At 44.8% G+C, this 18,160-nt stretch overlaps 1 protein-coding gene across 1 annotated transcript; it reads left to right on the top strand.

Moving 5' to 3' along the window:
• Positions 1-6,947: 6,947 nt before the first annotated feature.
• On the top strand, positions 6,948-8,150 carry LOC130022341 (zinc finger protein 345-like; the record flags this gene model as incomplete). The annotated part of the gene is made up of 2 exons (XM_056113090.1): positions 6,948-7,373; positions 7,458-8,150. Coding segments are annotated over 2 exons (1,119 nt in total), but the record flags the coding sequence as incomplete, so codon positions are not given.
• Between the last annotated feature and the right edge of the window lie 10,010 nt (positions 8,151-18,160).

Raw genomic sequence — 18,160 nt, 5'->3', positions numbered from 1 at the left:
CGCGGTTTCTGATAAACCGTCCCCAGGTAGGAGTAGACAGATAGAATGACATGAGGTAGTACCAGGTGTGCCCAGGCTTCCTGGGCCATCTGTTTTGAGTTTCTTTTGGACGGATTCCAAGATGAGACTTCTGATCGGACCGTCCAATTCTGCTGTTTGAAGCTGCTTTTGTGTATATTTGTTTTGTTTTATTTGGCTTTGGGGCCGACCCAGTGGTGAATGAGGAGTACTCAAAGCTCAGTGCTCAGAGCTCATTCCTGACAGGTCTAGGTGACCAATGGGATGCTGGAGGTCCAAAGGTTTCATCTTGGGTTTTCTGTTTTATTAGGGGTGGCAGAGCAAGGAGTCTCGCAATCATTCCTTGTGCTGCAGTCTGGCATTGCCCCTGGCAGTGCTTGTGGGACCATATGGGATGTTGGGGATTGCCAGTCCTACGTGCTGTCCCCGGAACAGCTGTCCTATTACGCCAACCTGCTGCTTCGGCTTCTTTTGCATTGTTTTTGTCATCAGCTGTCCTCTTGACTCTGTGCTCTGGATTCACAACTGACTGGCCTCAGAGCACCCTGGGGTGTGCTGGCCCCATTTGCGCCCTGGCAACTACAGTGACTTGGGCCCCCAGACTTGCTTTTCTCCTGTTTTGTCCTTCCTACTTTGGAGAGACTACCTGCTCGGTCATATAGTTTTACGTTCACATAATCTTGTGTGTGGATTTCTGGGTATGCGGTGATCCCAAGGAGAAAGAGCCAAGGATCTCTGAGGCCAGTAGAGATGTTGGGGTCAAGAAAATTCTACCTTCTTTGACCAGGATTTGGGGCAGTCCTGAGCAGTGAGTTCCTACAGGCACGCATGCCATGCACTGCTCTGAGTAGTTGTCTATATGGACTTCACGTTCTCAATCCTAGTGGTCATGTGTTATGGGGGTGCAGCGGTGAGCGTGCAGTGGTTTTTGCTACACCCAGGGACAGTCTTTTGGATCGTACAAGTCTGTGTTCAGGTGATCCTCTCTACAGTGCTCACTGAACTAGTGGTGCTCGAATTGGCCCTGGGGTTACCAGGAAAGGCAGATACATTCAAGAACCTTCTGTATAACGTCCTCCCACTTTAGCAGATCCAAGTGCCTTATGTAATTTCTGGGACCCGTCAGCCATTCGTGTGCATGGAGGCTGGTTCATTCGGGGCGGGGGAGGGGGGAGGCCCAGCGACAATATAGGACCCTGGGTCCTGGCCTCAGAGTAGTGGGAATGAGGCTAAGATAGATTCTGACTCCACCCTCTCCGTGTGCTGAGTCAGGATGTAGTGACCTTCAATGACGTGACTGTGAACTTCACCCTGGAGGAATGGTCATGCCTGGAAGCCTCTCAACGGAAGCTGTACAGGGACGTGATGCTGGAGACATACCAGCATCTGCAGGCTGTCAGTGAGAGCAGTGTGGAGCCACAACGTGTCTGAACAGACCCGCGTGGGCTCCCTGGGGTTGGGTGGCAGCTGTGTGTCCAACAGTAGCTCTGTAACGGGCTGGGATATTGGACAGCCATGCAGTAGCTCTTCTCTCTCTCTCTCTCTCTCGTTTTTTTAGGGTTCACCTGTGGCTCAGGGCTTACTCTCAGTTTTGTCCTCAGGAATTACTCTTGTGGGGTAGCCGGACCCTATGGGGTGATTCACATCAAGCTGTTTCAACTGTGTCCATGGGAAGATCCCTATCTGCCCAGTTATCGCTCAGGTCCCTTTAAATAGAACCATCCATTGGTGAATCAATTTACTTTGTATACTATACGAAATTTTGTGTGTTTAATTGGTTTTGCTGTTTCCTTTGTTTGGGGGCACAGTCCACAGTTCTCCTGGCTCTGTGCTAAAGAATGACTCCTTTAGCACAGAGTCATGGGCCATGGGGTACCGTGGACTGAAACCTCTTGGCAACTTAAAATGTTGGTGCCTCACACCCAGAACTTTTGCACCAGTCACTCACGGTTTTTGCATTTTCTTTTTTTCCTTAGGGATTAGGGATTATTCCTGCCTGTGTATTCAGGATCCACACCTGGCTTTGCTCCAAGACCATATGGGCTGCCTGGGATCAAACCCACATGTGTGTGCAGTGCTTCTGTCCTATGTGCTGTACTAACTCTCTCCCACCACAGCGGATTTGATATCTCGTCTCTCAACTCATTAGACCCTACCCTATTTCAGTGCTTGGATTTACTTCTAATGGTTCTTGTGAGATTTCAGCAGGACGTAGGTTTTGCTCCTGGACTCTGCACTCAGGGATCACTTCTGACTGGCATGAGGGACCCTAGATGATATCGGGTATCGCAACTGGATTGACCGTGAGAAACTCCTGCGTTGCTCTCTTTCTGGATACATATTTTTGTAGGAGTACTGCTACTTATTCAGCCACTGATTAGCTGATTGAATTGTGCACGAACTCCACCTTACTTTTTTTTCATAGTTTATAATTTTATTTAATGAATCATTGTGAGACATTTACAAAGCTTTTTGGTCTAAGTCTTGGTCATAAAATGAAACACCTGTACCTTCACCAGTGCCCATTCTCCACCACCAAAAACCCCAGTATACCCCCATTCCACACCCTCCCCCTACCTGTGGGGCAGATGATTTCTACATTACTCTCTCTCTACTTTGATCACATTCAATATTTCGACACCAGACACACTATTATTATTTGAGATTTTACCCCCAACACTCAGATATGCTGAAAAGGCAACAATAGACAATTTGTGTTCTATTGCTGGTTATAAATAACATATGATGTCGCATGGCTGCAGTAGGGCCATGTGGTTTTGAAATTATGAAATTTTAACACTTAAATCTGGAGGAAGTTCTGCCAAAAGCCACTGAGTTTCGAGATCTACTCCTGAGTCTCTGGGATCATGGCCGTTGAGCAGTTTGTTGAGAAGCCAGAGAGGCCGTTCGTGGGCGATGACTTGGGGTCTTGTGGGGGTGGGGAGGACAGGCCCGGCTCCACCCCATCCCATAAGGCCCAACAAGTTTCGTCACTGTGGGCCCAAGCCTGATTGTCCAGTGGCCTCTGGAGGATGATGGCCACCGAGCCACCAGAAGGAAACAGGTGGAGGGACAGTACCCTTCCCCCCCTGGGGTGGCCTGGCGACAGTAACCTACTGCGAGGTCCGGACACATTTCTACCAAAAGCCGCTGGGTTTCGAGATTTGTTTCTGAGTCTCTGGGATCAACGCCATTAAGCAGCTTGATCAGGAGCCAGAGAGGCCGTTCGTGGGTGATGACTTGGTCTCGTTGGAGTGGGGAGGACAGGCCCGGCTGCCCCCTCATCCTGTGAGGCCCAACAAGTTTCATCACTGTGGGCCGAAGCCTGACTGTCCAGTGGCCTCTGGAGAATAACGGCCACCAAGCCGCCAAGAGAGAGCAGGCGGAGGGACAACACCCTTTCTTCCCCGAAGTGGGCCGGCGACAGGAATGTACTGTGGGGTCCTGACGCATTTCTACCAAAAGCCACTGGGTTTTCAGATTTGTTTCTGAGTCTCTGGGATCATGGCCGTTAAGCATCTTGATCAGGAGCCAGAGAGGCCATTCATGGGTGATGACTTGGGGTCTCGTTGGGGCGGGGAGACCCCATCCCGTGAGTCCCTGTGTGTCTCGTCACTGGGGGCCCAAATCTGACTATCCAGTGGCCTCTGAAGGATGGCGGCCACTGGGCCGCCAGGGGGAACAGGCCAAAGCACTAAACCTATTCCCACCTGGGTTGCCCCAGCACCGGTAGCCTACTGCACGGACCGGAGGTGTTTCTACCTAATGCCGCTGGGTTCTGAGATTCGTTTCTGAGTCTCTGGGATTACGGACATTAAGCAGTTGAATCAGAAAACAAAGAGGCCTTGCCTCCAATTATATAGCTGAGTCGGAGGTGGTTTGTGGGTGTGTTTCCCACATACCAAACTTTTCGCCGTTTATTTTCTTGGTAAACTTTGCCCCAAGTTTTTGGGGTCTGGCCAAAGGCACAGCAGCAATTTTGGGGTATCTGGAAGTCTGAAGGTGCCATCAGGCTGCTGATGCACTCGCCTCACAGGTACAAATTGATCTACTGACGGCACCATACCCCTGTCTGGATACATGTTTTAGCTTAAAAAAATAAGGGTCTCTTGTTCCCCTTGGCTATTTCCAGATTTATTATGCACTTAGTTTTACTGAAATCCGTGATGAGGTCATGAGGGGCTCAGGAATCTCCATGTGCTGCTGGGCTTAGAGAGACAGTACAGGGAGGAAAGTGATTTTCTTGCAACCGGCGCATGTGGGTTAAATCCCCGGCATCCCATGTCATCCCCGAGCACCAGCAGCATTGATTTCTGAATACAGAGTCAGGAGTCACCCCTGAGCATTGCCACGTGAGACCCCAAACAAGAAAAAAACCAACAATATATTGTGCTGATCAAACACCTGTCAGCCATACACAAGACCAGGTCTAGAGTATTTGTGGTATTTTCTTGGGTCTTACCTCTCGAAAACTAGAAATATGTGGCATTTTGGAAATTTGACATTCTATTCATGCCTTTCAGATATTTGCCCAGTTATATCAGGAAAACATGGGGATTTACCTTTCACCTTTTCCCTGTCACTTATCCATGCCTCTGTCTTTGTCGGGCAGGGAACTCTGGGATGAAGCCTGCGGTGATCTCCTGGCTGGAAGGAGGAGCCCTGAGGTTGGGGAGGAGAGGAGTGTGTGCGGGTGAGTGTCTGAGGACCCTTCCTGGCTCAGGCCCTGTGCAGTGAATGGATGCGCGAAACACACTGCTGAGACTGGGGCCTTGGTCTTTTGGATTCTTGGGTCTGTGCCGCACTCACGCTGCTCTTCATTCCCCTGGACTGTCACTCACAGAATGGTCCTGTAATTTGCTTCCATGACTTTCGAATAAGTAAGACCATAACAGAGCTAGTTTGGATCTGAACAATAGTACAGCAGGGAGTGCCTTGCAGCGCCTGAATGTGACCTGTTCAATAATCTGTTCAATAACCTGGTTCCCCGAACATTACCAGGTCTGCTCAAAAACAAAAACAGAACCTAGTGTAGAATTGCCAAGATCCTCACAGTTTTCCACTATCCGAATCTTTTCTTTAGTGTGGGACTCTTTGGAAGTTGAGAACCACAGAGATGTACTCTTAACTACTTGACATCGTTTTGCTACATTTTTTGACAAGTGCTTGAATTGCATGTTTTGTTCAGTTTCAGAACTGAAACCACGGCTTCAGGATTTGGCATTACACCACTTTGATTTGGGAATGGGGTCCGCAAGTACGACTGAGTTGGTAAGATTCGCTAATTCAGAATAAATATTATTATGCCAGCAGGAGTGGACCAAGTATGTGATTGTTAAGGTGGAAGGCTGGGAATGGCAGGGAGGAATTCCAAAGCCTGATGCTTGGAGTAGAGGACCCTTAGCTTCAGTAGGTGCTGAAATCAAGCATATTTAAGAATACTGTGAGTTTTGATTTGCTTGACAGTGGTAGTTGTTTAGAAAGCTAATTTCTGCGCCCTAGAGATGGTGCAGTGAGAAATATAATTGCTTTGCACATGGACGGATGTTCCTTACCCAGCACACCTTATAGACAGCATAGACCGACAGAACTGATCCTGGACACTACATGGTGTGCCCCTCCACCCACCCAACCCCCAGAAATAGAAACTACAAAACAAAGGAAAAAAACTTCATTGATCCTGAAAGGCATCACTTGGTCTGTGGTCACATGGCCACGTGGTCTGTCTCAGCTGTGGGACGATGCAGCGTTGTCTTCACCCCTGCATCACAGGTTCCACAATGAGCTTTAACCAAACCCACATGTGGATGTATTTCATTTTCTCTTGAAATGGATGCATCCGTTTTCTATAGAAGGAATTGTTTCCAGTTGTATTCCTTCATTAATTTAAAGGGGAGGAAGTCACAGAATTTACTGACTCTATATCCATCAATTTTGTGCGTCCAACTTACAGTAACATGAAGTTATTCAATAGTAAGACAATTCATATGTCAGTAATTGCATTTGTGCGGTGCATATGTGTGAAACCACATCTGAAGGGCTCAGATTTTTGACAGGAAGACTCAGTGAATTAGTCAATAATTAGAATCCTCTGTTGTTCTACAGGAAAGCTGCCACCCGGAGTGGAATGTCTCTGATCCTGCACTGTATGATAATGTCTCGAGTGATCAATCCTGCCCTCAGCCCCATGAGGACGACGAGACAGGCGGGATGTCTTCTGAGGGTGATCGGAATGGCGAGAGCTACCTCACTCTGAAGAAGCCCTCTCCTGGAAAAAGTTCCTTGGAGTGTTTTATTCTCAGTTCACAGACACAAAATTCCCAGGTGGCGTACCTGCTAGGGTACTGTTTATAGTGAGTCCCTCACAGCAACATACCCTCAACCACAGTCACCGTGAGCAGAACCAATCTAGGTGTAAGGAATGTGGGGGAGCCTCCCCATTTTCTCAGCGCTGTGGTGTTCCCTTAGAAAACCACAGTGGACAGAATCCCCAGAAAAGTCAGCCCCGAGAGCAGAGTGTGAGTCAAGAGTTACTCCATCATGACTTTATGAATATAAATTCAGGAGCGAAACCTTTTGCATGTGAAGCATGTGGGAAGGCCTTCGATCAGTCATCACATATTATTATGCATAGGGGAATTCATACAGGAGAGAAACCTCATGAGTGTCAGACATGTGGGAAGGCCTTTATTCAGACCTCTAGTCTTAATAGACCTCTGAAAACCTATAGTGGAGAGAAGCCTTATATATGTCAGGAGAGTGGTAATGCCTTTACTCTATCCTCAGGCCTCTGTATATATAGAAGTATTCACACTGGAGAGAAACCATATATGTGTAAGGAATGTGGAAAGTTCTTTACTCAGTCCTCCGGCCTCAGTATACATAGGAGAATTCACACTGGAGAGAAACCGTATATATGTAAGGAATGTGGGAAGGCCTTTGCTAGAGCCTCAACTCTTAGTGAACATAGGAAAATTCACACTGGGGAGAAAATATATATATGTAAGGAATGTGGAAAGACCTTTGCTAGACCTTCAAAATTTACTGTACATAGGAGAATTCACACTGGAGAGAAACCGTATATATGTGAGGAATGTGGGAAGGCCTTTGGTGCAGCCTCAAGTCTTAGTGTACATAGGAGAATTCACACTGGAGAGAAACCGTATATATGTAAGGAATGTGGGAAGTCCTTTGCTGTAGCCTCAAATCTTAGTGTACATAGGAGAATTCACACTGGAGAGAAACCGTTTATATGTAAGGAATGTGGGAAGGCCTTTGCTGTAGCCTCAACACTTAGTGACCACAGGAAAATTCACACGGGAGAGAAACCGTATGTATGTAAGGAATGTGGAAAGGCCTTTACTAAATCCTCAGGCCTCAGTATACATAGGAGAATTCACACTGGAGAGAAACTGTTTGTATGTAAGGAATGTGGGAAGGCCTTTACTAAATCCTCACGCCTCAGTATACATAGGAGAATTCACACTGGAGAGAAACCGTATATATGTAAGGAATGTGGGAAGGCCTTTGCTGTAGACTCAACTCTTAGTGAACATAGGAAAATTCACACTGGGGAGAAACCATATATATGTAAGGAATGTGGAAAGGCCTTTGCTACATCTTCAAAACTTACTATACATAGGAGAGTTCACACTGGAGAGAAACCGTATATATGTAAGGAATGTGGGAAGGCCTTTGCTAGAGCCTCAAAACTTACTGTGCATAGGAGAATTCACACTGGAGAGAAACCGTATATATGTAAGGAATGTGGGAAGTCCTTTGCTGAAGCCTCAAGCCTTAGTGTACATAGGAAAATTCACACTGGAGAGAAACCGTATATATGTAAGGAATGTGGGAAGGCCTTTGCTACAGCCTCAAAACTTACTGTACATAGAAGAATTCACACTGGAGAGAAACCGTATATATGTAAGGAATGTGGGAAGGCCTTTGCTACAGCCTCAAAACTTACTGTACATAGAAGAATTCACACTGGAGAGAAACCGTATATATGTAAGGAATGTGGGAAGGCCTTTGCTAAAGCCTCAACACTTACTGTACATAGAAGAATTCACACTGGAGAGAAACCGTATATATGTAAGGAATGTGGAAAGGCCTTTGCTACAGCCTCAAGCCTTAATGTACATAGGAGACTTCACACTGGAGAGAAACCATATATATGTAAGGAATGTGGCAAGGCCTTTGCTGTAGCCTCAAAACTTCGTGAACATAGGAAAATTCACACTGGAGTAAAACCATATATATGTAAGGAATGTGGAAAGGCCTTTGCTGGAGCCTCAAGACTTACTGCACATATGAAAATTCATCTCAGAGAGAAACCTCATCAGTGTCAGACATGTGGGAAGGCATTCACACAGTTCTCTTCCCTTACTCTACACATGAGAATTCATAATGGAGAGAAGTCTTAGATATGTCTGTAGTGCGGAAAGGCCTTAACTTCATCCTCACAATTGACTGTACATAGGAGAATTCACAGTGGAGAGAAACCATATATATGTAAGGAATGTGGGAAGGCCTCTGTATGGCCTCAATGTACCCCTCACACCTTAATACACAAAAATATATACTGGATGGTTTAATCCCTTAATAACAGTCTCTAATGACAGAACAGGACAAGTCATTCAAGCAAGTTTCCTTTGGACACGATGGTCAAGCGTGTTAAAAAAGTGCAGTTAAGAGGGAAGTAAGCCTGCCTGCTTGGGACAGGCTTCTCCTTATGTCAGTGAAAGGTACCTGCTGATTTTCACCCTGGCTGCACCTATGCCAGTATTCTTGTGCTTGGAATTGCTTGTGTGTTAACTTGTAAATAATGGGTCCTGGTGATGAAAATAAGGAGGAAGGTGACTGAATGAACAGGTACAGAAACACCCCCCTGCTCAGAGCTGTCACGGCTCACTACTCTTATTGTTTGCTATGCTTCTGGCTTGGCCCAGAGGGGCTGGTTAGCGAGAATTATGGCAGAAATCAACCAAGATGCTGCGTTGAATACTTTTAAAATGGAAAAACAGGTAAACCTTCATTCTTCAGTAGTTCGTGTGTTAGGATTTGGAATGCTTGGCGCCCTGAAAATCCTGGTTTGAGAACTTGAGCAGAAGGTCACGCCAGCTTTTAGGGTGCTTTCATGCGTGTTTTTACTTGTTCTGGATATCCAGGCTTTAGGGGATGTGGAGATTTTGAGGGGTGCATTGGGGGTTCTGTGGCGCAAGTGCCATGGGTGAGGGTGCGTTATCCTGAGGGCCCCTGCAGCCACGATCACATCCAGGTCCAAGATGGCACTGGAGGGTGGGCACATGGACTTCAGGCCTTGGTGTGAGGAGCCTGCAGAGAATGGGAGTCTTGGCTATCTCATTCCTCCCTACTCGAGACTGCGCAGGATCCTGTTTGGAGCCTTTGGACTGGACATAACACTTATCGAAACTCCAGATATGTTCACAGGCAGCCCCCAAAGGAAAGGGACACTTTTGCCGTCAGTCATTTTCATTGGCTTCCGTGCTGGGGTTGGGACTTTGGGGCGCATTTGGACAAGTGAGAGGCATTTGCCTCTGAAAATTTACTCTTTGGATTAATTTTTTTTTTTTTTTTGCTTTTTGGATCACACACAGCTTTGTACATGGCGTTACTCCTGGCTTATGCACTCAGGAATTACTCCTGGTAAAGCTCAGGGGACCTTATTGTTGCTGGAATTTGAATCGGGTTGGTCACGTGCAAGTCAAATGTTCTACCTGCTCTGCTATCACTTCAGCCCCTCTTTGGATTAATTTTAATAGCTTCTTTTTTCAGGGGAGTTGGAAGGGATTTTTTGATGCTCAAGGTTACTTCTGGTTCTGCAGCTCAGGAATTATTCTGTGGTGCTGCTGAGTTCCCATGCGATGGGGATGTTTGACCTGGATCAGCAAGGCAAGCATCCTACTCGCTTTACAGTGAGTCCAACACCACTATTGGTGTTTTTTCCATATATAGAATTTCTACTTCTCGGGGGTATGTTACCACCAGCACGTCAATCTGTGTCTGTAAAGTGAGTCCATAAGCAGCTTGATGGCATCGTCAGACTTCCAGATACCACAAAATTGCTGCTGTGCCTTTGGCCAGACTTCAAAAACTTTGGGCAAAGTCTTCCAAGAAAGTAAATGGCCAAAAGTTAGGTATGTGCGAGACAGACCAACAAACCATTTCTCGCTCAGCTATATAATTGGAGGCAAGATCTCTCTGGTTCCTGATCAAACTGTTTAAAGGCTATGATCCCGGAGACTCAGAAACAAATATCGGAACCCAGCGGTTTTCAGCAGAAATGTGTCTGGTTCCCACAGCAGGTTACCAAAGCTGGGTATTTTACATGGGAATAGGTTTCGTGCCTGGCGGCTCAGTGGTCACCATCACTAATGGCTTTTGGACGGTTAGGTTTGGACCCCCAGTGAGGAGACATGCAGGGCCTAACGGGATGGTGGTGGAGACGGCCCCTTTCTCCCCACCCCAACAAGACCCCGAGTTGTCTGGTGCCCACGATTGGCCTCTGTGGCTCGTGATCAAGGTGCGTAATGGCCATGATCCCAGAGATTCAGAGACAAATCTCAATATCCAGCGCCTTTTAGCAGAAATGCATCTGAACCCTGCAGTAGGTTACTGTCACCTGGCCACCCCATTGGGAATTGGTGCTGTCACTCCGCCTGCTCTTCCTTGGCGGCTTGGTGGCCTCCATCCTCCAAACGCCATTGGAAAGTCAGGTTTGGGCCCACACCCACGACATACATGGGGCCTCTCAGGATTGGGTGGAGCCGGCCCTTTCCTCCCCTCCCCACCAAGACCCTGAGTCATTCCAGAGAACCGCCTATCTGGCTCTTGATAAAGCTGCTTAATGGCCATAATACCAGAGACTCAGGAACAAATCTCGGAAACCAGCTGGTTTTGGCAGAAATCTCTCCAGATTTGATTGTTAAAATTTCATAATTTCAAATTCATAAGTTATTTATAACCAGCAATAGAAAAAAAATAATTGTCTACTCTTGCGTTTTCAGCAGATCTGAGTGCTGGGGTAAAATCCCAAATAATAATGGTGGATCTCGTGTCAAAATATTGACTGTAATCAAAGTAACGAGAGTAATGTGGAAATTATCTGCCCCACAGGTAGGGGCAGGGTGTGGAATGGCGGAATACTTGGGTTTTTTAGTGGTGGAAAATGTGCACGGTGAATGGACGGGTGTTTCACTGTATGACCGAGATTTAAACCTGAAAGCTTTGTAAGTGCTCTCCCATTTTTCCCCGTTTTCTCCCATATATTTAGAAATGGCCAGAGCAATAGTAGAGCAAGTAGGATACTTGCCTTGCATGTGGTCAACCCAGGAGTCTTCCAGTCCACAAAATCTTTGAGTTGCTCATTGGACATTGAGTGTCCCCTTCTCATCCCTAGAACATGTGATGCGGGGGTGCAGCATGAGGTAGGGGAGTCTTCTCCCCAGAGCTGTTCATTACGGAGAGATCCTGTGCTTTGCTTTCTTGACTTTGTTGTCATTCTTCCTCATCTGTCAGGTATGTCTAATAGTCCATGTGTTTCAAGACCCTTGTTTCCCCGGCTGTATAACTAGCTTGACTGTACTCCTATAGGGTCGGGTACCTTCTCTGGACCCCACTCAGTTAATCTGACACCATGCTTATCTTTGCCTTTGGATCATTGCCATGTTTTTTGAATATAGGAAGAAGTTTCGTTTTCTTTTTTTGGGGGGCCTGGGGATGCTCAGCAGTTAATCCTGGTGGTTCTCATAAGTTGCTTTTGGCAGTGTTCAAGGATCAACCCCTTTCAGCCTCATGCAAGACAAATGCCTACCTGCTGCACGCTTGTATGCACCAAAAATTGTTTTATTGTGTGTATGTTAAATTGTGACTGTGAAACCATAGTGAAGTTAATTAGGACCAGAACAGCAGTGCATCAGGGAGGGTGATCGCCTTACAAATGCCGCCTACCTTCGATGTCCAGCATCCCCTATGGTATCCCAAGCATCACTGGGTCTGATTAAAAACAAAACCCAAAAGGCTTTTTTGTGGATTGCTGAGCTCCTCCCAGCAACACTTCCTGCAGATTTTCCCTTTATGTAGACTTGATTGGACTGTGAGAACTATGGAGATGTCCTCCACATGCTTGGTCATTCAACTGCATTCCATTCAACACTGGAATAATTCTCATTGTGCATTTTGTTTGATTTCAGAACTCAAATCACGGGTACAGGATGTGGCATTACAGCAGTTTCCTTTGGGAACAGGGGAATTGCATACAATTGTGCTGTAGGATTCTCTTGTTGAAACTATTATGCCATTGGAATGCTCAGTCACTGAGAATGCAACTTGAAAGGTGGGGTTCGGCTCCATCCCCACAACCACATCTGTGGTCTCAGCACCACAGGAAAAATATTGGAGTCTAATTCTGGGGTCTTTAACCTCAGTGGGTTCTGAATTCTGGAAATTTATTTCATTGTATTTTTTTTTAAAGTTTTCATTAAAGTGCCAGGATTTTTAAAGTTATTGATAGTTGTACTTCGGCATACAATAATTGAACACCAATGCATGAATCAGCTTCCCTCCACCCGTGTTCCCGTATTTCCTCCCCACCCCAGTCCCCACTCTACCCCCGCCTGTCATCTGGACAAGCACATGACTACGTTTCAGTAGTTACAGCTTAGATCTCTTTGTTTTCAGTTCTGTTGCATCTGTGTTTTGGGTAAATGACTACACCTCTCACTCATATCACTGGCATAAATGAATCCCTGATCCCTGTAAACTTCTGGTTCTCTTGCGCCCCAAATTTCTTTCCTTCTTTGTCTGGCTTCTCTCTAAACACTGGAATCAGGGATGATTGAAGCAGCCCCTTTACAGTACATTTCCACATCCAGTGTTCGGTATTCCACAGATGAGTGACATCATCCTGTTTTTGTTTCTTTTTCTGGATAACTTCACTCAAGACGGTATCTTCCAGTTCCAACCGTGTTGCTGCATAAAAGCAGTAATTCTAAAACCTAAAAAATATTTATTTATTTATTTATTTATTTTTGCTTTTGAGTTTACATCCAGCGATGCTCAGGGGTTAATCCTAGGTCTCCACTCAAGAACTATTTCTATTGGTGCTTGGGGGACCATATCGGATGCCTGGGATTGAAGCTGGGCTGGCTGTGTGCAATGCAAATGCCTACCCCTGCACCACCCCCCCCCCCAAATTCTTTTTATTCTAGGGTAAATAATGTGACTTTACATTTGATAGGCAGCAAGGACAAGTGTGATTGCTGAAATGAATCGATGGTTCAACACTAGTGGTTTTGCTTTAGGAAAGGCACTTGAACAGACTCAGAGGGACTGAGGGCATGAAGTAAGCATTTTCGGAGAGCGACCTTCCAGCAGAGGAGGGATGTTAGTTGTTGTGTCTGTCTGAATGGCTTTTTCATTCCAGTTCATTCCAGACCAAAAAAAAAAAAACAGCATTTCAGGGGCTGGAGAGATAGTGCAGTGAGTAAGGCGCTTGTCTGGCATGTGACTGACCTGGGTTTGACCTTTGACATCCCAAGAAATGCCAGGAGGAATTTCTGAGTGCAGAGCCAGGAGTGAGCCCTCAGTATCATTAGGTGTGACTCCCCAACTAAAACCAAAACTTATATAAAATGGGCTGAACCTTGCTCAAGGAAAATGACATTCAAGAGGAAAAAATCCCAGCACCCCGACCTGGTACTTACATCCCTACAGTTCTTGATTAGTAGTGAAAGGCTACACTGAGTAGAGCAGAACCTCTGATAAGCTGCTCCTCAGTGACGTCATGTACGCTTGGAGGAAGGGACTGACTCCAATCAGTCTTTAAGCAGGGAAAGAGGAGAGGTCAAAAGGGGAAGGTGTATTGGTTTTTATTTATTTATTTTATGATCATTATTCTTATTTGAAACCACCATGAGCTCCAGTTACAAAGCTTTCATGTTTGAGTTTCAGTCATACAATCATAGAACACCCATCCCTCCAACAGTGCACATTTTCCAATACCACTGTCACCACTATTCACTCCCTCACCGCATCCCACCTCTACCCCTGCTCTATGGCAGACAATTTCCCTCATTCTCTCTACTTTTGCAGTATAGACACTGAGAGGCTATCATACTTCGTCCTTTATCTGCTTTCTACACACATCTTCCATCCCGAATGATCCCTCCAACCCTCATTCACTTAGTGATCCCTTCTCTATTCCAGCTGCCTTCTCCCCCAGTTCAGGAGGCAGATTTCCAACAATGGTACGATCTTTCTGGCCCTTGTCTTTACTGTCCTTGGGTGTCAGTCTCATATTGTGTTATTTTATATTCCACGAATGAGTGCAGTCATTCTATGTCTGTCCCTCTCTCTCTGACTCATTTCACTTAGCATGATGCTCTCTATGACTATCCACTTAGAAGCTAATTTCATGACTTCATCTTTCCTAAGAGCTGCATAGTATTTCATTGTGTAGATGATATGTTTTTTAAATTATTTTTATATTTTGTTTTCTTTTGTTCTGTTTCATTTTGTTTTCTGGGCCACACTTGGCAATGCTCAGAAATCTCTCCTGGCAGGCTGAGGGGTCAAAGTTGAGTGAGGTTTGACTGCCCTAGACTAAGCAAAGCTGTTTGAATACACCTGACAATAGGTAGACTGAGAGATATGTGAGACAACATCAAAGGAAACAGGAGATCCAGGAAAAATTAACGGTAAGAGGGAGAAGATATGTTTTTGATGTTGTTTTGTGGTTTTTTTTTGTTTGTTTGTTTTGGGGGAGCACACTTGGCTCTGCTCAGGGATCACGTCAGAGAGGCTCAGAGGTCCTGAAAGCATCAATTAAAATTAGGTGGACAGGGGCTGGATTACTTACACAGTGGGAAGGGAGCTTGCTTTGAGCACTACCGAGGCTGGCCTGGGTTTGGTCCCCTGCACCACTTATGGTCCCCGAAGGCCACCAGGAGTGATCTCTGAGCACAGAGCAAGTTGTAAGTTCTGAGTATATTATTCTGTTTCTAAATTTTGCCAACGTTCGCACATCTTGGAAATTTGTGTTTTTGTCACACAAATGCTGTGCAGATATTTTCTCCTGTTCATTGAGGGAGTGTTTTAATTTTGGCCGCCATTCTTTGGCAGTGCAGAAGTGTTTAAGTTTGATGTTCTCCCTCTGCTTTGACTTTCTTTTCCATGAAATATAAGTATCAAAGACATTCTTTTTCTTTTCTTTTTAAAATTTGTTTTCCAACTAAGACATGTAAAAAAACTAAAGCACCATGATTTCCAAAGTTATTCATAGTTGAACTTTAGACATACAACATTACAACACCAATCCCACCACTAGTGCCAAATTCCCCCCACCAATGGTCTCAGGTTCCTGCCCGTATCATCTACCCACCTCCAGCCCTGCCCTCTAGACAAGCAGCTTTCTCAGTTTGGCTGTTATAATTTTGGTCTCTTGACTTCATTGTACTTGATACTGTGGATTGGATATTTGGCTCTATCTTTCCTTAATAAAACCTGAATCCCCGGACCTGACCCCCATTCCTTCTCCTCTGACTTTTCTATCCCTTCCCTCCACTCTTATTTCCCTTCTCCTCCCTCTTGCCTAGGGCTAAGGTTGAATAGAGCATCCTCCTCTTTAAAACATTGCATTTCAGTCATCCAGTTATTCTAAATTTCACATACAAGTGATATCGTCCTGTGTTTATCCTTCTTCGGACTTGTTTCATTTAACAATCGTCAAAGACATTTCTAAAGTTGATATGATGGATATTATTATTATTAGCTTTTGAGGTCATACCTGGCGATGCTCAGAGGTTACTCCTGTCTCTGCACTTAGGAATTACTCCTGGTGGTGCATGGGTGGACCATATTGGATACTCGGAATTTAATCCAGGTCAACCACATAATTTACAAACAACCTACCCGTATCAATCTGGCCCCAGGATTCACTCTCGATGCTATACTTTCTAGATGTTTTGAGAAAATCATACTATTTATCCATCATTATAATCATAGAGGAAAATCACTGACCTGAAACTTCTGTGTACATTCTCTTCATTCTTTCTTATTCCTTTGTCACTAGCATCTACTTGTATTTTTTTCCCATGGGGCCACACTCATATTGATAGTAGGGCACTGTCTTCAAGAGACAGCCTCTAACAAGAGGAAAACATTGCTTCTGTCTCTGAGATCTAGAAGGACCCTTTGTAGTCAGGCAAAAAAAATTAAAAAGCTAAACTGCCCTTGAGCCTGCAGTTGGGAAAATAGGACCAGATGCCTACTGGATAAAGTGGTATTTCTCTAAATTTATTTAATCTAAATTGACAAATATCAAGCTACATGAATGATCAGTGGTTGATCAGTGGTATGGAAATTGGATGGTAGTTATGATAGAGGAGGATCCATTTGACAACACTAGTTGGAAATGATCACTCTGGACAAGAGATGAGTGTTGGAAGCAGGTAAAGGGATATACATGATAACCTGTCAGCTTCTGTATTGCAAACCATAATGCCTAAAATGAAAAGAGAAAGAGATAGAGAGAGAAAGAGAGAGAGAGAATTACCTGCCATAGAGACAGGCTGAGATTGGGGGTGACTTGAAGAAGTGGGAGGGAAACTGAGGACCCTGGTTTTGGGAAAATACACTGGTAGAAGGGATGGGTGTTGGACTATTGAAATACAATCATGAACAATTATGTAATTCTCTAATTCACCCTGTTTCAATAAAAAATAAATAATTTATAAATTTTGACCCCAGTTCTTACCAAACCAATGTGAACACATTGCCAACTTCACTGAATACAATCTGTAACTGTAATTGTAAATGTGGAAGAGAAACCATATTGCCCCTCAGAGACAGGTTTCATTGTAGAAAAAAAAATTATCGTCTTATGAAGGGTTACTAAAGTTTCCATTTAAAATCCTACCATAATAGTGGTTCGAGTGATAGTACAGCAGGTAGGGTGATTGCCTTAAATGCACCTAATCTGAGCATAATCCTGAGCATCCTGTATGATCCACTAAGCCCCACCAGGAGTATTTCTTGACTACTGCCAGGTGAGGCCTCAAAACAAAAGAAAACTCCGAAGTATTATTACCACATCCTTTAAAGCATGCAGGGAGTTTACTCTAGGTACTCAGATAGTGCATTTACAGAGGGGGATCCAGCTAACAGGCTTCTGGGCCCTGCTTTGGGACTGAAGACTGGACTTCTCTACTGCCTTGCCTCATTGCCAGGGGAGAGGGAACAGGTTTATAAGACCTTGTATATATTCCCGTAACCAATAGACAAACAATTTAAACTGAACAAAATAACAAAATATATTGAGAAATACATAACTTCTCTGTTACTCCAGTAAAACACCTTAATTATCCTGAGTATTACATTGAGGGTATTACCATACAACATACCCATAGCTACGAGCTTCCTACAAACCACTTTCTATTTGTCTCAAAAGATTTCAAGATCAAAACGCAATCATGAAAGTTTGTAAGTCTGTATCTCATGGTGATTCATTAAAATAAAAAATAGATTTCGAGATAAAAGAAAACAAAGATTGAGGCGCTGTGTGTATTCGTTTAAATGTGAAATTCCGGTAACTGTCAGTCACCTTTTATTTTGTTAGCCTGCATCCGTGAACCAGAAATGCTAAGGAAAGGCAGGGTTGTCTGAGATTCTTTATTATTTGAGCCGCAACACTGGGTTTGGCAGAGCCACGTTTGTAATGAGTACATCAAAACTCACTGTGCCAGATGCGAAGTACAAAGTCCTGGGCTGGCCACATGCAAGGCAAATTTTGTAGAAAGTTCCTTAATTAGGAAGTGCTAACTCCTCGCCCCCCACCCCCGCCCCGCCAATACAAATGTGGCAGGTGAATCTTATGGAAAGTTGGACAGATCTCTTATTGGCTAAACTAAAACTTCAAATATCCTAAGATTGATCTTAATTTCTAAAACTCTGATATATAGGTCCACTGAGACCTTCTAATGAATTAGAGCCAAGGTCTGGGTATTTGTTCTGGGTTTTGCAAAACATGCGGAAAAGCTTATAAACAGGCATTGGAGGACTAGATCCGGTCATGAAGCACAGGGTCTGTAGTCTAACGGTCAGCATCTAACGGTACGGAAGA

Source organism: Sorex fumeus, unplaced genomic scaffold, assembly GCF_029834395.1.
Source record: "Sorex fumeus unplaced genomic scaffold, SorFum_2.1 ptg000019l, whole genome shotgun sequence".
In the NCBI taxonomy this organism is placed as follows: Eukaryota; Metazoa; Chordata; class Mammalia; order Eulipotyphla; family Soricidae; genus Sorex; species Sorex fumeus.
The sequence above is the reverse complement of the archived record's forward strand: the minus strand, read 5'-3'. Positions and strand labels throughout refer to the sequence as shown.